The 17,284-nt window shown below is 50.4% G+C and overlaps 7 protein-coding genes across 7 annotated transcripts; 3 read left to right on the plus strand and 4 right to left on the minus strand.

Annotated features, from left to right (window-relative positions):
* Positions 1 to 29: 29 nt before the first annotated feature.
* On the minus strand, positions 30 to 6,979 carry CPAR01_14451 (ankyrin-2 ankyrin; the record flags this gene model as incomplete). The annotated part of the gene is made up of 2 exons (XM_060498702.1): positions 30 to 5,604; positions 5,655 to 6,979. 2 exons carry the CDS (start codon positions 6,977 to 6,979, stop codon positions 30 to 32), a joined length of 6,900 nt encoding a protein of 2,299 aa, XP_060342763.1.
* Positions 6,980 to 7,735: 756 nt separating this feature from the next.
* Positions 7,736 to 7,852, minus strand: CPAR01_14452 (uncharacterized protein; the record flags this gene model as incomplete). Its single annotated transcript, XM_060498703.1, has 1 exon — positions 7,736 to 7,852. The coding sequence occupies one exon, from the start codon at positions 7,850 to 7,852 to the stop codon at positions 7,736 to 7,738; it is 117 nt and encodes a 38-aa protein (XP_060342764.1).
* Positions 7,853 to 8,920: 1,068 nt separating this feature from the next.
* On the plus strand, positions 8,921 to 9,768 carry CPAR01_14453 (uncharacterized protein; the record flags this gene model as incomplete). The annotated part of the gene is made up of 2 exons (XM_060498704.1): positions 8,921 to 9,401; positions 9,473 to 9,768. The coding sequence occupies 2 exons, from the start codon at positions 8,921 to 8,923 to the stop codon at positions 9,766 to 9,768; spliced, it is 777 nt and encodes a 258-aa protein (XP_060342765.1).
* Positions 9,769 to 9,941: 173 nt separating this feature from the next.
* Positions 9,942 to 10,873, minus strand: CPAR01_14454 (glycosyl hydrolase family 12; the record flags this gene model as incomplete). The annotated part of the gene is made up of 3 exons (XM_060498705.1): positions 9,942 to 10,021; positions 10,084 to 10,322; positions 10,380 to 10,873. The coding sequence occupies 3 exons, from the start codon at positions 10,871 to 10,873 to the stop codon at positions 9,942 to 9,944; spliced, it is 813 nt and encodes a 270-aa protein (XP_060342766.1).
* A 2,565-nt stretch (positions 10,874 to 13,438) lies between these two features.
* CPAR01_14455 (uncharacterized protein) lies at positions 13,439 to 13,912 on the plus strand (the record flags this gene model as incomplete). Its single annotated transcript, XM_060498706.1, has 3 exons — positions 13,439 to 13,464; positions 13,540 to 13,610; positions 13,683 to 13,912. 3 exons carry the CDS (start codon positions 13,439 to 13,441, stop codon positions 13,910 to 13,912), a joined length of 327 nt encoding a protein of 108 aa, XP_060342767.1.
* A 392-nt stretch (positions 13,913 to 14,304) lies between these two features.
* Positions 14,305 to 14,655, minus strand: CPAR01_14456 (uncharacterized protein; the record flags this gene model as incomplete). The annotated part of the gene is made up of 1 exon (XM_060498707.1): positions 14,305 to 14,655. A coding segment is annotated over one exon (351 nt), but the record flags the coding sequence as incomplete, so codon positions are not given.
* Positions 14,656 to 16,229: 1,574 nt separating this feature from the next.
* On the plus strand, positions 16,230 to 16,505 carry CPAR01_14457 (uncharacterized protein; the record flags this gene model as incomplete). Its single annotated transcript, XM_060498708.1, has 1 exon — positions 16,230 to 16,505. The coding sequence occupies one exon, from the start codon at positions 16,230 to 16,232 to the stop codon at positions 16,503 to 16,505; it is 276 nt and encodes a 91-aa protein (XP_060342769.1).
* Positions 16,506 to 17,284: the final 779 nt, after the last annotated feature.

Genomic DNA, 17,284 nt, shown 5'->3' on the forward strand with positions numbered 1-17,284 from the left:
ATTCAGGTTTACCTATTGTCACTCGTGTCCTATGAGTATTCTCTGTTCCATGACCTTGATACGACAACTTTCCCCCGCAAGTTCCTTCGTGCCTTTTCCAAACACGACAACCACCTCAAACTCGAATCTCCCCAGTGCCGAGCGTATTTTCCTGACAGAGAAAACTTGCCAAGACGATATCCGCTCCAGGGGCGAATCTCGCTTTGTTGGTCCGTTACCCAGCCAGGCGGGGCCACCTCAATTTTCGCCTGCTCGGTAAATTTTCCAACCAACAGCCAACTTACGATTTCTGGAAAATCCTGAGCTGCAACTATTGCACTCCTGCCTAATCCATCCTTCTCGTACCATATCCGTGCTCCTGCATAGACGAGCATTTTGACTACGTCTAGCCGACCCCCATGAGCTGCTGCCATTAGCGCAGTGCCAGTCGAAGCTCCCTCGAACTCAATGTTGCAACCCAAGTCTAGCAGCAACTTGGCCTCTTCAACAAGTCCGAGATCAGCAAAGAGGCACAACACGCCATATGCTCTTTCGCTGTCTTTTCCATCGGACTCAGTCATGTCTTGTATGGATCCGTGTCCGCTTCGCCGACACAGCAGACGAAGAAATCGCCGGACACGACCCCTCTCTCCAACGTAGTAGGCGTAGGATAGAATCTGCCAAAGCTTTGGTGCATTCACCTCGGATGCTATCGCATGGCCATAATCGGAGTTGAAAATAAAGGTCGCAAGCCGGATTTTCAGACACGCCGGTGCCCAGAGGGGTACGCCATACCTTCCTATCGTTTGAAGAGGGATGCCTGATTTTAGCATCAGAACTGCAGTTTCCGTCGAATCACACACCAGACATGTGTCAGCATATTGAGGATATCTGACAGATGCCCCACGATCCAAAAAGAGGTTCACCATCTCGGTGTTGCCAGACTGAACTGCTTCTTCCAGAGGTGTGAATCCACGGTTATAATCTCTGGATGCAAGCGAGGCCCCGTGCTCCAAAAGAAGTTGTGCAAGCTCGATGCTTTCCTGATTCGCGGCTTGGTGAAGGGCAGTTCCCTTCGCTGTGGTTTTCTTGTCAACTTCTGCTCCATATTCGAGGAGAAGGCGGACAAGCTCCAGGTTGCAAGCATCGACTGCGTCCTGAAGAGGCGAGGCTACGTAGGGCCCAGAATGCCATCCAGTCCTGTTCACAAGCTCATAAGCCAAGTTTCTGTGAAGACCATCACCGATCTTAGCAGCGTGAGATAAGAGAACCTGTAGAGCCTTGAGGCTGCCGCGATCCACAGCTACATGGACGGCTATGGAATTGTCAATGAGCCATATCATGTCCTCTTCCGGGACGGAGCATAGCCATGTTGAAATTTTCTCGAACAAATCATCCTCCCACATGAGCATGTCAAGACTGGTAGATCCAAACGATGGCCAGACATACTGCCGGTACTTTGTGTTATCATCACTATCAGATGATGAGGAGGATGAGGAAGATGAGGAGTTGTCTGAAGTGTAGTCGCTGAAATGGCGGATACCGTATCGCTTGAAATTTCCGCACGTATGGCGGGCACAGGTAGTTCCACGGAAACTTGCTCCGTGTTCCACCAGAGTGTCGACGATGTTCGCAGACACCTCATTACGTGACAAAGCGAAAATGAGAGCTGTGCAAGTATGGCAAGATCTCATCTTGATGTCCACCGGGCAACCTTCCTTAAGAATTTTTCTACAAATTTTAGTATCGCCGTCAATGATGGCCTTTTCCATGGTCCGAGAGAGAGAGGCTAGCCATTGCTTGTCACAGTGAATTTCTGCGCCAGTCTTCAGGTTTTGTTGGATGGACCTTTGAACTCGTTTGATATAGTATTCTTCCTTGGGCATAGCAAAATCGAGCGGCGTTTCTCCTTTCTCCGTCTCCATATGGGCCGCGCCGAGCTCCAGAAGGAGCTCAACAGTGTCTTTCTTCTCGAGATGGATTGCGAAGTGTAAGGGGGTCCATCCGTCGCAGTCCTTAGCGTTGATATTTGACCCCCGAGAAACAAGTTCTTTGATGGTTTCCAGCTGCCCAAACATTGTGGCAAAGTGTAAAGGGGTATGCAATTGTGCATCAGTGATTTCAAGGTCTGAGGCAAAACCGTTATTCAGCAGAAACGACACAGTCTTTGCCGAGGCAAGTACCGCAAGGTGCAGAGCGCAGAGGCCACGGTAGGGCTTTGTGAATGAGGGAGCTGCTTCAACACCCAATGTCACCTCAACCTGGAAGTCCCAAATAGATTCAGAACAGGAGGATGCAGCCATCTGGTCGATGGTATCCGTGTAGCCATGCGCGCATGCCCACGCTACAGGAGTCCACCCAAACTTATCAGAGGTAGAGAGAGTCTCTGGTGATCCGCGTAAAAGTAAAAGGCGTGCCGTGTCAAGATAACAGTATCTTATGTGCGTACTCAAGGCTGAAAAATTACCCCTTTTGCTGAGAAGCTGGCGATCCATGTGCTCGTCAAGCAGTCGTTGGAGTATGCTAAACTTTGGGTTGTCGCGTGGTATCCTCAATGCCGCGAATCCCCCCGGCCCTAAACGCATTGGGCAAGCTGAACCTTGTGGTTGACTGAAGTTCTCCATCGGGATAAAACTAGGACTGAACAAGGGACTACTATCTGAAGATAAGTCCTCCTTGCCATATGGCATTCCTAGTAGGTGTAAGAGACCAAGGTTTCCGTCGGGATTCAGCTCGTTCAGACGATCTTTCTCAGCTCGTTCTAAAAGATTCGCGAGCATCCTATGACCGTTGAATTCGGTACCGTGAGAGCACACGTACTCTAACAAGTTTCCTCTCCTGTCCCTCTTATGAACATCAACATCCGTGTGGATAAGACGACGAAACAGGTGCCAAGAATTGTGAGCAATAGTCCACTTGATGACCTTGATATCCATACCACTACTTTTGTAGTACTGAGGCAAGGTCGTTGTGTCATGAACAATGCCGAATATCTCTTCAGTCGCAAGTACAGCGTCGTTGTCAGGTGTAAACGCCCTCGGCATTGAGTCGACATCAAAGAGAGAAACGATCTCTACCAGCCCAGATGTTTCTCTAGCTTTTTCATAATCGTCCATGCAACCGAGATGGATCATGAGCTTCACAAGTTCGACAACTTCCCAGGCCTCAGCTTCTGATGCTCTTCTGAAATAACCCTGCACGCTTTTGCAGAACCACTGCCAGGTATGAATACCGTTGACGATAGGTGCGGCAGACAGCTCTTTCTGGACAAGAAGTGTAACAAGTTCTTTCTTGTAGATGTTCAAGTCGGATCTTGACAGGTATATCCTTAAGGGCGTTGGAGGCTGGTCGGAACAAGGGTAGGGAAATATTTCCAGGAGTTGGCGAGTCGCTTCCACACCTGCTGAATCTTCTATATGGAAGTAATTGAGAGGCGTGTCTTTAGCCACAAATTCGAACATTCCGCAATCATGCAACTCCTTGAGTAAGACGCTATCCTGAATACCCGCCACAAGGTGAGGTAGTGATGGATGTCTGCTCTTGAGGCACGCACGATCCTTTTCGCAGTATTTGAGGATGATAGAGGCGTTTGAGTACTGTTTGCTGACTAGCGCTTTGGCAAGCACGGTACGGCCACTCTCATTCAACATTCTCAAGGCATCTTTTCGTTCTTCCTCGTCACTGTTTTCAAGTAAGATTTTGAGAATCCCAGTTGAGGTAGCTTTAGCAGCTGCGAGATGCCAAATGGTGCTTCCTCTCGCATTGGCTCTCATGGTTTGAGCACCATCCTTCAATAAGCATAAAAGGACTTCTTGCTTTCCATCTTCGACGCAATAAAGCACAGCTTTGCTTTTCCAGTCATTTGGGCCGTTTTTGGCCATGTAATTTGTGAGCAAGTGGTCCAAGCAGTTGACAGCTGAGCATGCGACAGCGAAGTCAAGCAGTTTCGTCAAGATGTCGCCTTTGAGGAGGTCCTTGATTCTTGTGTTGCTCTGAGATTGATCCTCTATCGCTTTCAAGTTGTCATCGTCGATTGATTTCCACATGTGTTGGATAATCATGTCATCGGAGATGCCTTGCGAGACAGGCAATGGTATATCGATGTCAGTGGTTTCCGAAACCGCCTTCTGGAAAGCTTTGAGATAAGCCAGCGATTCGCCCTCTTTCTTTTCAACCATTCCGTTTAAGATTTCCAAGATGTCCTGAATATGTTCCTTGGCTCCTGCATCTTTATGCTTTGACCACTTGCGACAGATCGACCTGAACACAGCGATAATGTCATCGTGCAGTTGAGCACCTCCTCTGACGACAACGGCGAAGATTTCAGAATTCCTAGCCCATTCTGAGGTCTTCAGGGCCAAAGCACCGACAGTGCTCCAAGGGTATGTCTGACTAGGCAAATCTCGTGTACAATCCGCTCCCGCATTGATCAGCAGCTCAATAGTGCTTTTACGTGGTCGGCTGAGCCATTGTGGCAATGGAGAATTGCCCGCCGGGATATCGTGGTCACCAATGAGTAAAGTACCTCCAATCGCACACTGCAAAGGGGTCCCTATCTTGCTCAGTCGATTGTAATTTTCTCCAATTCGAATTAACTCCGAGCAGACGGCATCGATGCCCAGGAGAGCAGCCATGTGTAATGGAGTAAAGTCGCCTCGCCTTAGCACACGTGCAAGGCGCCTTGTCTGGCCTGCTGCCCAAGATCGTTTGGACATCTTCTTCCTCAGAGGAGGACTTGCGGAGGATGATGATCCCAGATGAGGTGGGGTATCTGAAGTACTATCTCCTAAATCTTTGTTCGACCATGTTGCGGCGGAAGAGTTGACTTCCGTAGTTTCTGAACAGGTAGATGGGGGCCTCCTGATTATGCCTCTGTCTTTCCGTCCTCTCCAATTGTTACAGTCGCCGTTTATTCTGTGTTGGCGGCAGATCTCAAGACACCAAGCCTTGAAGTTTGTTGTCTGTTTGGGATCGAAAAGCGCCATGGCTTCCACGACCAACTCCGGGTCCTGCCAATGACTGACATCAATTTTGTGCCAAGTCAGGGCGGCGAACCTGTAAAAGGGGTATCTCTCGTTCCTGGTCCTTATGTAATCCACTTCTGACAACGATAAGCTTGGAAGTCGAGCGAAGTGACCTAAGGTCAGGAACTTGAGTGCACAGGTAGCAAGAAGCCGATTCGTTCCGGAAGTCGTGAGACAATATGCGGCCAAATCGCTGGATTGGTCGATGTATTTATGCGTAAGGAAGCTTTCAATCGAATCGTGCGCAAACACAAACTTGTTGCCATCCAGCGATCTTATGATCATAGGACTGCATTGTCGCAGAATCTCTGATTCGTCCACCTCCGGATATTCCAACATCTCAGGATCTAGCCCGGAAATGCCTGAAACTGAAAGGGCTTGGCAGAACTCTTGGGCACTCAGTTTGTGGCGCGAACATTTCGTCAGTTGTAAAGCCCTGAGGATCAAGCTTCGAGATTCTGGCGTCCGCTTTTGAAATTCTTCCAGCGTTAAGCGGTAGGTGTCGTGCAGCGAGCATGGGAGCTTCTCCAGAAACTCAACCTGCTCAGAGTGGGACTGCAAGGAGCAGAGGTGGTCGAGTTGATATGCGATCTTCCAGAAGCTGTCTTGATTATTAGCCTTATACGGTTCGTGAGTGTTTCATTGTCTTACACATGGTCGTCACCAACGCTGAGTTTGCGGATCGTAGCATCCTTCATTGCTGTCCGTTGGAACCGCAGAGCCCCGGTCCTGACTCGTCTTTCTACCTCGGTGGCAGCGAAAGCCTGCAAGATGGCCATGGATGGTGCAATGTCACATTTAGTGACGGATTCGCCCAAAGACTCCCGAACAAACTCGAGGTCTTGACAAACCACTGCCAAACTAAAGTTCGGTGCGGATTCTTTGGAAGTCTTTATCAAAGAGGCGATTATCGATATGATGCCATTTCCGCCAGACTTTGAGCAGTCCACAATGACCAAGACATGTTCAAAGAAAGTTGACATTTGCCAAAGAACATCTTTCAGTCCTTCCATGCTCGCTCCGTTTGTTGCCCATCTCGGTTGGATATTTAGGTCGCGACGATATCGGCACAAGACTTCGAACGCGCCCTGATTCTGGCGCGCGATCAGAGCAACGATGGTGCCAAGTATGTTCATATCCGTGGTCCATCTGGTCCATCCACTTAGAAGCTCAAAGTAGATGGGTACAACAACAGTTCGTGCACGGCGTCGCCGAAAGGTTTCCCGTGCTAGTGCGCCGGTGAAGGCGGTTCTCCCCCCGCCCGGAGGAGCTGTGAAGAGAAGGTGTGATCCTCCCTTATCAAGCCAATTTTCGAAGTCTTCTCCTTGGAAAAAGCTCGACTGTATTGACAAGTGTTTGTACCGATCTTGTATCTTGATGTATGAATCTTCTCGGGCGCGTAGAAAGGTATTGAGGACCATATAGATGCCTTGGAAATACCCAGAGGATTGGAGAAAGTCGGTGAAAACTTCGGATATCCAGTCTTCGTCACGTATGGTTGCCACAGACTTCCCTTTTGATAGTAACTGTAACAGATGTTTGATTGATTCTCCATTCAATCCTTCTGAAATTGTCTTCTTGTGCTCACTCAGTTCATTCAGGAGATCTGTTGTCCAGGCCCTCGTAAATGGCCACTTGACATCGGCATAACTTTTCTGTTCGCATCCGTCGTCGTCCGATCTATTTGTTCGTCTCCTTAGCGATCCCCCTAGTTGTTCTAAAGTGGTGCGACATGAGACCAGTGGGGGCGGGGCAGCATTGATGTCCGAATCATGGTCCTTAGTCTCTTCAAGTCCTGATGCTAACAGAGAAAGTCGATGCAACAAGCCCGCGATGTCTTGTATTTCGTTGGCAATGGCCCGGATCTCCGATTTCAACTTGCTGTCGTTTTTGGTGAAGCTAAAGGTCAATCGAAAGGTGGCATCGGCGATGGCCCTCAAATCGTCGAGTCTGACGGCCAACTGGTCGGCCTCCATCTTGTATCAAGCTGCCAGACGAGGGTTCTGTCACCGTCACGAAGTATGCTATTGAGTACATGTAGGTTCGTAATAAAAGTTGTTTTGACTTGGTCTGGAGTCTTATGCTTTTCGACAGCTTCCCTAAGATTTTGGTGACCCGAAAAGTCTCTCACACGGCTGACCGTCTCGTGACGGTGCATGCATCACGTGGTGCATCCCCGCTTGTGCTGGGCAGCATTGCATGTCAGCATGCAGATTCACAGCCTTTGGAAAAGTACCATGCAGATATGTTGAGAACATGCAGAGGCATGACGGTCTACGGATGAAAAGTGGGCGCCATACATGTTTGGTCAACGCCTGAGTTATCAAAGATACAAAGTATATATTCTCGCCAGTATAGACCATCATCGAAATCATATGTTCATGGTTGTTCACGGCTTGTATAATTACCGGGCCAATTTACATAGCTGTGCCTCCTGGGCGGTCTCAATGCTTGCCAAACTCTCGATAGCTCAATTTCTGTCACTCTGATCAAGCACGAAGAATACAGTTGCTCATCACTATTAGTAAAAACTTGTTGCTCTATTGCATCTAATACTGACTGGTAAAACTAGGGCCGCCGGGCTATCCTGCTCAATAGATAACCTTCCTCTGATCACTTTCTACAGCGACCACGGTGTCCACTAATTCGTCATCACGCCTAAGCCTATTCTAGTCCCATCACTTATGATATCCTGACGAAAGTGATCGGAAGTATCAAAGGAACCATTGACTTCAATCTTCGCTACTTGGTAAGTTATCTGGTAGTCCAGTCTTGCCACAATGCTCGCAGATGCCCCGCTTGAATGAGGGACTGCCGCATCTCGGGCAGATCGTCGCATAGCCAGGCATCCTAGGCCAACTGCTTTCTAGTCAATTTGTGAGAATCTTCGAAATATTTAAGTTCCGTGTTGGAGTTGTATTGGTTTCTGTGAAGTGTAATAGCACTTATGTTGAAATGGTTTCTTGGTTTGATGACAAAATAGCAATATACAGGCGCCATTGGCATTGTTGGCAGTCCTTGCTTAAATAGCTGATCTCACTATTTGCCGGGAAATGTCATCTTTGCATACTCATACCGAATCGATTGATTCCGAATCTAAGACTGACTTGCGAGCCACACGAGCACATGTGACTGGTTGTTAACCGGTTGGCAAACAGCGCTGGTGGTCAGACTCAGACATGGGCGTTTGGCAAAGGGAAACCACCGGCGCAAGAGTTGTCATTGTAGAAAGGTTACACAAAGCATTGGATACATGTTGAATCCCTATTGTGAATGCTCGTTAGGATGTGACTCGCCCTTGAGCCCCTGAACTTTCAAGTAAGGGACATTGTGTAGTTACATGTCATTAGCAAGACTGTCTGTACGACTGTGGAAGAATTGCAACAATTGAAGCCAGAGACCCACACTTGACAATTTTATAAAATAGAGAATGCGGCTCTTCTATCGTGAAGTTTTCAAACGATAAGGCGGTAGATCTGATTATTTGACGGGTCCGATCGTTCGGCGTCGTTCGACATCCGCCGGTAACATTCGGCGCCCTCGGAAACCCCGGCGGACTCGGAGCCCGAGTGGGTCTCCCGTCGGCAGAGTAGCGCTCTTCTGGTTTAGTGAACAGTGAGAGAAAAGTGTCCCCCTTGGGCAGATCCGAATTCCGAAAGCCGAAAGCGCGAGACCCCTTGGAAATGAGGTAAGAAGTCCGATCCAAACTTGAAGAGAATTGTCCTCCGGGGTTATGGGACGGATCGACCCGGAGAAAGGGTTCTGGATTTCTACCGCGTACCTGGATCGTAGGAATTGACTTTAATGTCACGATCCCCATTTTGTAGCCCCCCCTCCCATCCATCTAATTCATCTTGCATGATTCGCATTGTCAAATCAACTTCATTCATTCCAACTCCTGATTGAACCGCGTCTTGATGGCTTCCTTCTTCTCAAAGGCCAGGTTAGCGACCTTTTCCAAGTTCGCCGCAGGTGCCACCATCACAGGCGCTGCTGGTTTTCACCTCTGGACGCGTCAGTGCGCGTTCGACGACACTTTCACTCCGGCCAACGACCCCCTCTTCCAACACTCCCTTCTTAAAAAGGTCAATCCAAATAACAATCCCGACTTTCACGACTGCTGTTACCGCACAGTTTCATTTGACAAGTTGCGGCCGGATCTTGTTGAGGACGCGCTTAGTGGAGGCTCAAAGCTTGTGGAGACGTATTCTGCTGGTGTCTGGGGACGATATGGTGAGCATGTGCCTGTAGCGGTGAGGGCGATATGGCAAGAAGCTGACTTTGATACACAAGCATTCAATATTCAACGCAAAATCATGGAGATGGCCCGTAAAGACGAGTCGAACGCAGGGGACCTCTGGGAGAAAGAGGAGCTATTAAAGAGCACTTACCCAGTCGGTACGTCTCATTCCCGATATTGGCCATGCGTCTTGCCCATATTCTAATGTTCCCCTCACTGACTTGAATAGGCACGGCTTTTGCTGACGACTTCATCGTCATCGAAAAGTCTCCAAGCAGCATCTTGCTGCGGGGTGGGCTCTCCCCCAGGGTAGCGCCTGATGGCCCACGCGAGTTGGACAGTATCATAAGCCTAGGTGCGGACCTCGACCGACAGGCCCGAGTCGTCAGCTTCAAGCTCAAGTCAATACTTCTCAACGGGGTGAGCGACGGTAATGATGCTCCACTACCTGGGCCCGCGGTGTTCTTGCATCAGCAGTACGCTAGGCTGTTGGTAACTGCCGGTGTTGACCACTGTGTTGCGTGATACCCTTGAAGACGTTGCTAAATCATCTTCCCTCAAACTGTACTGTATATGTATTACTACTATAGACTATAGAAGCATTGAGTGCCTCCTTTCAGGGCATACGTGTCTAATGACGGATTCTTTTTGGTATCATGAAGCAGCAAATATCATGGGCCGTATCTTAGTGCCTATACCTAGATGACATCGGCAATGAACTTGGGCACAACGAATTGTGCAGGACCGCCGGTGAAGGCCTCGGTACCGAGCTGGTAAACTGGCCATTCAGTTAGCCTGGAGTTCGAGTGGCCCAACAGGTAGGATAGGGAAGAGACTTACCGAGCATATACTGGTTGTGTTGGGGGAACTGGAACTGGTGGCTCAGGAAGTTGAAAAACTGCTTCACGTCGGCGTTGAAGTGCTGAATGGGGCCATTGACGGGCAGGAAGCTGTACACCTTCATCGCGCCGCCGTGGTTGTACCCAAAGTGAACCTCCCATTGATGCCCGCAGATCTCGACATGCGCGATGGGCGCCTTGGACTCACTAATGGGCCACACACCGCCCAGCTTTGCCAACCTACACATTCACTTATCAGCGGGTTGACCACATTCGGACACCAATCATCAAACTCACCAGATCATAACCTCGAATTCTCCGCTGCTGTTGGCGTGGTCTTTATCGGGATCCGTAAAGATATCATACGCCACATTGGCCCTTACATCCCACGTGCTGTAATGCCACTCGGCCTCCGTCGGCAGCGCCTGGATCTCACTCAAGAGCCGGCGCTGGAACTGCCTCGCGCCGTAGACATATGACTTGACGTTGTGCTCGCCGCCCTGCCACTCCCAGTCCGTCGACCAGGAAATACCCTGGGCGCCCGACGCGCCGGGCGGGCTGGGGCCATCGTAGTGCGTGCGCTGTGAGCCCGACGTCGCGCTTTCGAGGCCCCAAGTGTTGTTGTTCAGTTCATACCCGTCAATGGCGTGGTAGCCCCATTTCTTCTCGAGCGTGACGATGTGGTCGCGCGGCGGCGGCATGTTGTTCTGGTTTTGAGGCGGCGGGGCGGGGCGTGCTTGTTGGAATTCGTGCTGTGACGAGTCGTCGGATGTCGAACAGCAGGATCCCATGGGAGGCGAGTGAATAGCTTCTCTTTAGACCTTTAGCCTTGACGACACCTTCAAAACCTCGTAAATCTTATGAATATAGCGGCTGATGAAATGAGACGAGATGAGATGAACTGAGAAGATAGTCTGAGGGGTAGTTGGCGACGGCGCGTCTTTAGCACAGCGGACGGGACGGGAAGCGTTAAAGTTGGAGAAAACAGGGCCCCGGAGTTTGTTGTCAGTTGCTGACAAGACAACTCTCAGGGGTCCATCGTTGGGCCTTGCGGCAGTGCTGGACCGCGCGACTCCACTGCGTGCGTCAGCTCTGGTTCCCTACCAAGACTTTACGGCAGCTGGACCGGTTGGCTGACGTCAATGTTTCTCTGGGGCTTGTTCCGCGGCGATGTTGTGATGAACAAGAGAGTAGGCCAACGAATCGAGACATGAAAGCAATCGATGTTGGCTGAGGCATGGCAACTGTTGAAGATGAGCAGGGCCTCCGTTGGAAAGTAAACGCAAAATAGCCGTACAATCTTGGTCGGCTATGTTCTCAGATGGCCGTTGCGAATTGGGGTGACAAAGGCGGCTGGGCTGTAGTCTTGGCAATGGCCTTCTTCGTTTTTGACCATGGAACGAGGGACATAAGTCGCCTCACGTGAAGGCGTTCGGAAAATTGGCTTTCAACGCCTGGGATAGGAAATCCCCAAACGGCGCAGTCGGAGAACCCATTCTAAGTCTGAATCGGCCGGAGATTGGGGCCCGGGTTCGATGGACAAACTCGGTGAAAGTGGGCCACGCCCGGAGCAGTCCGAGACGGAACCCTGAAGGTGGCAAGGACAATCTGCAACTTGGTGATGAGTTTGATGCTAAGTATTAGTCTGTAGTTTGAGCCCTAGCTGAACCGCACTTTCGGGTCCTTTGATCAAGAAAGTCAAGACAACAACAAGGTCATCGGCACATCGCTAATTCGGACGAGTCTATGCCCAAAATACAATGAGAACATGCCCACCGGAAACAGATAACACGGTACTATACTGCAAATTAACAACGCTAGACCTTCTCCGGTTTCTCAGGATGGATTTCTTCCAAAGAATTATGCGAGTGCAAGCCACCTCGCATGCCAACTTTATGAGATATCCCAATGGCCCGGCCAGGAACTGTGAGCGATCGGCGCGTCAAACAAATTGCTAATCGCAACAACGCGACCATGGTAATCAACCCCAAGCCACCTCGCCCATCATTGACAACCCTAATACTGCAAGCCGTAACTCAACCCGACTAAACACAATATCCTTGGCCGCTTATACCTGCGAATGATCCGTTGGATTCTTGTCTCTCACTTGGCGGACGGGGTTCACTAGCCGCATCAGGAGCTTCACCTCTGAGGGACTATATCTTTGATCGCGATGCATCCACTTCGCATGCTACCGTGGTGTCTTCTCCTCCTTTCCGGAGTGGTAGCAGCTCAGGCACCGTCGATTGACAAACTTCCATCATGCCCTGTATGCCAAATCGTCTAAACTTGAGACTCCTTCCCCCATGACTAACGGGATACCCAACGGCAGCAATCATGCCTCGTTCAAGGCTTGAGCATCTCATCTTGTCTCACGGCAAACCACCCATGTCTATGTAATGACACGGAATACATGAGATTCATGGATGCTTGCGTTACGATCAAGTGCTTGCCAGCTGATGCCTTAGTAAGTACGAAAGACTTCATGTTCCATGCGGTGGTGCGAGCTACGAGTTAACCAGGTCTCATTAGCCACCCAGAACTATACTTGGACAGCATGTGGGCTTTCAGAAGTCAATGATTATGTTTCAATACAAGTCCCTACCTTAGCGGTCTTCTTCGTGCTGGCTTCTCTGCCAATCTTCATGCGAGTGGCAGTCAAGGCTGCAGGTGTCTCTGTGTGGGGACCTGATGATTGGATGATCCTGGCAACATATGTGAGTGTGAGCTTGATCGACTTATTTGGACCATATGGCTGACGGAACATAGACATTTCTCATAGCTTTCGTACCGATGAATGTGTACGGTAGGGCGATCTGCACTTGCTTGATAGAATAGTCGTTCCGCATCGCGCGAGTGTTCTTGATGACTGATCCTCTATCCTAGAGGGCAAGAACGGCGCTGGTCAAAACATGTGGTCGTTGACTGCCGATCAAATCACCAACTACTTCAAAGTAAGTAGCTTCATAATTGTTTCTGGCATTCAATATAGTGCCTAAAGAGTCCATCTATAGGGATAGTACGTTATGCAAACCCTTTAACACTACACGATAACCCTACTAAAGGCATCCGTCCTCTTCCTCTATCAGCGAATATTCCCTTTTGAGCGGCTGAGCATCGCACTCTGGGCAACGCAAGCATTCAACTTGATCATTGGTGTGATATTCTTCTTCCTCGGCATCTTTCAATGTACCCCCGTTCACCTTGATTGGACGATTTGGAGACAAGACTCTCAAAGCGAGGGGAAATGTATGAACATCGTCGACATCGGAATAGCTATGGTGCCATTCGAGTTGGACTAGATATTTGGACAAATCCAAAGCCTGAATCTAAAATGGGACAAAAAGTCTAGCCTGATGGCTACATTCAGCTTAGGTCTCTTGTAAGTCCTCTTCAAGGTCAACCCCGACCAGATATCAGGAACTGTCTAACGACTTGACTTTATGTCTTATCGCAGTCTTACAGCCGCCAGCTCATTTAGATTGAGACTCCTCACTGAAGACCATCAAGGAGCGTACAATTTCAGAGGTAAGCCTCAAAGCCTCCATCAAGTTTGACGCCTGGCAGTTCGCTCTTACTCACACGGCCGGATCGCATCAGTAAACTCGCTACCAATCTCTACGTGGTCGATAATTGAGATAGGCGTGGGTGTTTCACGGCCTGCGCGCCTGACATCCGACAGTTCTTCCGAGTCTTCATTTTTAGATGGCGTGATGAACAGGCCAGCTTGCACTCGGGGCCTATTCCCGGCAGGGCTTCTGCAGGCGCCGTCGAGGAGGTTAACTAGGCAATCCTACAGATGCGTGTCAATGAGACCATTGCCACAATGATGTATAGATAGGTGGAAGAGCGACTGGATGGCTGAACACAACATTTTCACTCCTCATTGCTAATCCGGAATTCCACCTGACATATTGACTATGGGTTTCTTGTTTATTTCTCACAGGGGCTCTTCCAACAGACACATCACCCATACGGGCAGGAAAACAGTATTTTCATTGTGCCCTTCTGAAGAATACGAAGACATCCGCGTTGCATCATGGTGTACGACTTATTACTTATTGAACTCACCATTTGCCGTCTTCTTGAAGCAATATGAAATCAGAAAGCGTCTGATGCCAATGCCGCTGCTAACCGCATGACCTTCAAACGCCCAAGAAGTGGTGGAACCCGAGAGTTCTGGGGAAAAGATTCTTGGAGGTCTCAGAGTGTGAGATCCAACCTAGACCGGTACCAACGACCGTACTGTGAGTAAGTTTGCACACCGGATATTTATGCCGTTTCCAAGATTTTCACCATCGGCAATTGAGCCGCAAATGCATTGTATCAAAAGACTGAAGAATAAATCACATTCGGACCTGGGTAGGTACCGGCAACGAGGTACGGAAATCTCCGACTCGGCACGGTCACTGCGATGCCAAGACATGAGCGCCGCCAAGAGAATAAATAAATCAGAAAAAAGTGAAAAGTGAAAAAGGGCTGCGCTGCCCCTCCACAGAAACGCCAAGCCGCCAATCTGGCCGACTCGGCCGCGACGATTACTGCGTGCGTGCGTGCGCGCCCAGCATTGGTATTTCCATTTGTTCCATCGCCCTTTTTACATCCCCTTGCGTGGGACGAGCAGCCTTGGCCGAAGCACCGCCAACGCTCTGGGCAAGGCAAACGACGTAGCGCGGCGTAACCGGTACCATGCGAAGTCGAAGGGGGGGGGGGGTTTGGCACCAGGAAAACACCAAGGCAGGCCGCCCGCGCCATTGATGAGATTGTCAAGAACTATACGTGACTGATTGTGGTTCGGTCAAGAAGAAGCCCAGCCGTGGCATCAACACCTTGTATACCTGATAGCCAAACACCAAGACTACACGGCACCACTCGAGAGTTCGAGACCGCTTTCACGCTTTCAAGGTTCGTCGGAGCTACTGAGCACCGTCGTACGGGCCCAGCCGCAGATCGCTCTCAGTATTGGACATTTGGTCGTTCTAGTCCTTGAACGACGTTGACGGTCGAGCAACCGACGACGATCCCCCGGAGCATCACCTGGAGAAAATCTGAGTCACTGTGTCTTACTCGTGGGGTATCGCAGACTATGAAAATGATCAGGTGAGCGCGCCCGCGGGCATGGCGGTGGAAGTTTATCGAGATGATCCTCAATCTCATACTACCTTCTGGGGGATTGGCTTCAAGCTCGTCATTTTCCTGGCGTGGCCTGCTTGCCGTGCCGTGCCAAGCGGTCAAGAAGATCAGCGCTGGCGCGGGCAAAGGCGACATTGAAGTTTGAATGAGGCGAACTGGTCTGAGTGAGTGAATGAGTGAATGAAGACTCAGAGTGAGAGTGAGTTGACCTGAGTCGCGGTTTGCCGTGATGGCTTGGCATGCCAAGAAAGCCATACTTCATGTTTCCTTGGTGTCTGGGTCGTGCACAGTCACTGTTGGCTGGCGCGATAGATCATTGAGCCAACCTTTTCAGCAGCAATTCGGGGCAACTTTGCAAGGTTTGGGGAAAGGAAATGAGGGATTGCGTGGATGCCCAGTGCCAATGATCCTCCCCAAAACCCCCCCTGAATTGAACCCTGGAAATCTAGACGAGAGTTTCTGGGGAACCTTTGCTTTTTGCTTTTCGTTGATTTCATCTTTTTACTTTTCTCGACTTGGCAGCGACTTGGTATCGATAGATGGAAACTCAACTGCGTGATGGTTGCTTTTCGTCAACTTCTTTGCTGTGGCATCTCACATCCTTCCCGCTATCTTGCCATTCCAGTAATGAAGATGAGAAGCGGGAAAGATACAGCGACGAGCCTTTCGGTCTCGGTCTCACTCTTGACAGCTCAGTCTCGAACGCCCGCGTCATTGAGTGAACCGTTGCTGCAAACAGGCGAAAAAAGCAAATGTCTCGGTACTCGTACGCGCTGAGATGGAGCAAAGCTGCACGACGGTTGCAAGGCGCATTGTCTATCGATGACGGCCAACAGGATGGAAGGGAAAAGGCCCCCATAGGATAGACGGATGGATGTGTCCTTCCAAGAGCCCAGGACCGTTTGCGCCGCCAAAAGTGCCCGCCCAGAACTTTGATGATCCTTTCTGTACCACCAAACCCTTGCGATCCATGACTAAACGCCAATCTCCCACATCACGAAGTGACGAACGGTGATGTTTCTTGAGACTTCTTCCCGTGCTGCCCAGGAGCTTGGTGGAGGACAGGAGACTTTTATGGCAATTGGCACGGCGGGATGGGAAATTGGACCGGTCACGGCGCTGCTGAGGTATGCCGAGTCGGACAGGCGCGCCAAAAGGCATGGCGGAATCTCACCACTCGACTGCCACCTTATCACTGTACGACAAGTCAGACTATTGCGTCCGAGACAAGAATTCCCAAGTCTCTTGGCAGCGAGAGCTCTCTCTGCCTACAGTGCTCAGCAGCACTAGACTCGATAGGTTGGGGCGCCTGTGCTATGGTGCTAGGTACGGTGCTGCTGTGCTACCAAATTACGGAATACTGATAACCTCAACTACCAAGACACCACAAGACCTATAGCGCCGGCTCAACGAGCTGCCCAGGAGGCTAGGTGGCTAGGCCAGCGCGTGTCACTCCTTCACCGTTCCCTCTCGGCGCCTGCGGACCTGCGAGTCTTTGGTAGCCCTAGCTAGAGTCTGCCCTGTCAGTCTGAGAATTCTGTTTGGTGGGAGCGCGGCAGGCCGCAGTCCTCTTGGCGGGTTTGGCTGTAACATCTCCCAAGAGCACAACAGCCCCCCCTTATCCCGACAATTATAACCGAACAAACAGCCTGTGGCAGGTTGACAGGCGCTGCTGCTTCATCCCAGGACCCAATGTGCCCCCAAGGCGCTCCGACATGTGGCTCGCCGCTCTGTTCTGCTGGCAATGTCTTGGCAAAGTCCCCCTTCGCTCTGTGTGCCAAGGGATTGAACTGAACGAAGTGAATCTCAAGCTGGGACACGCCCCTCCAAGGCCTCCCCCCAAGCTCCAAGGAACAGTCGCCCAGGGGCCAAGACCGCCAAGACAACAGCATCGTGAAATGTGAATGGGTATTCTCCTCACCCCTACGAGCCTAGGCGGGCCAAGACGGCCTCTGTGGCCAATTCTGGAGTCAGTGAGCTGATAGCGCGACTTGGCGAGCAGCACATTTGAGACCTCTCCAGTCTCTCACAGAGTACAGAGTGCCAGACTGCCAAGACTCTCATGTGTG

The sequence above is a fragment of the Colletotrichum paranaense genome (genome assembly GCF_030867605.1).
Source record: "Colletotrichum paranaense strain IMI 384185 chromosome Unknown Scaffold_15.1, whole genome shotgun sequence".
Taxonomy (NCBI): domain Eukaryota; kingdom Fungi; phylum Ascomycota; class Sordariomycetes; order Glomerellales; family Glomerellaceae; genus Colletotrichum; species Colletotrichum paranaense.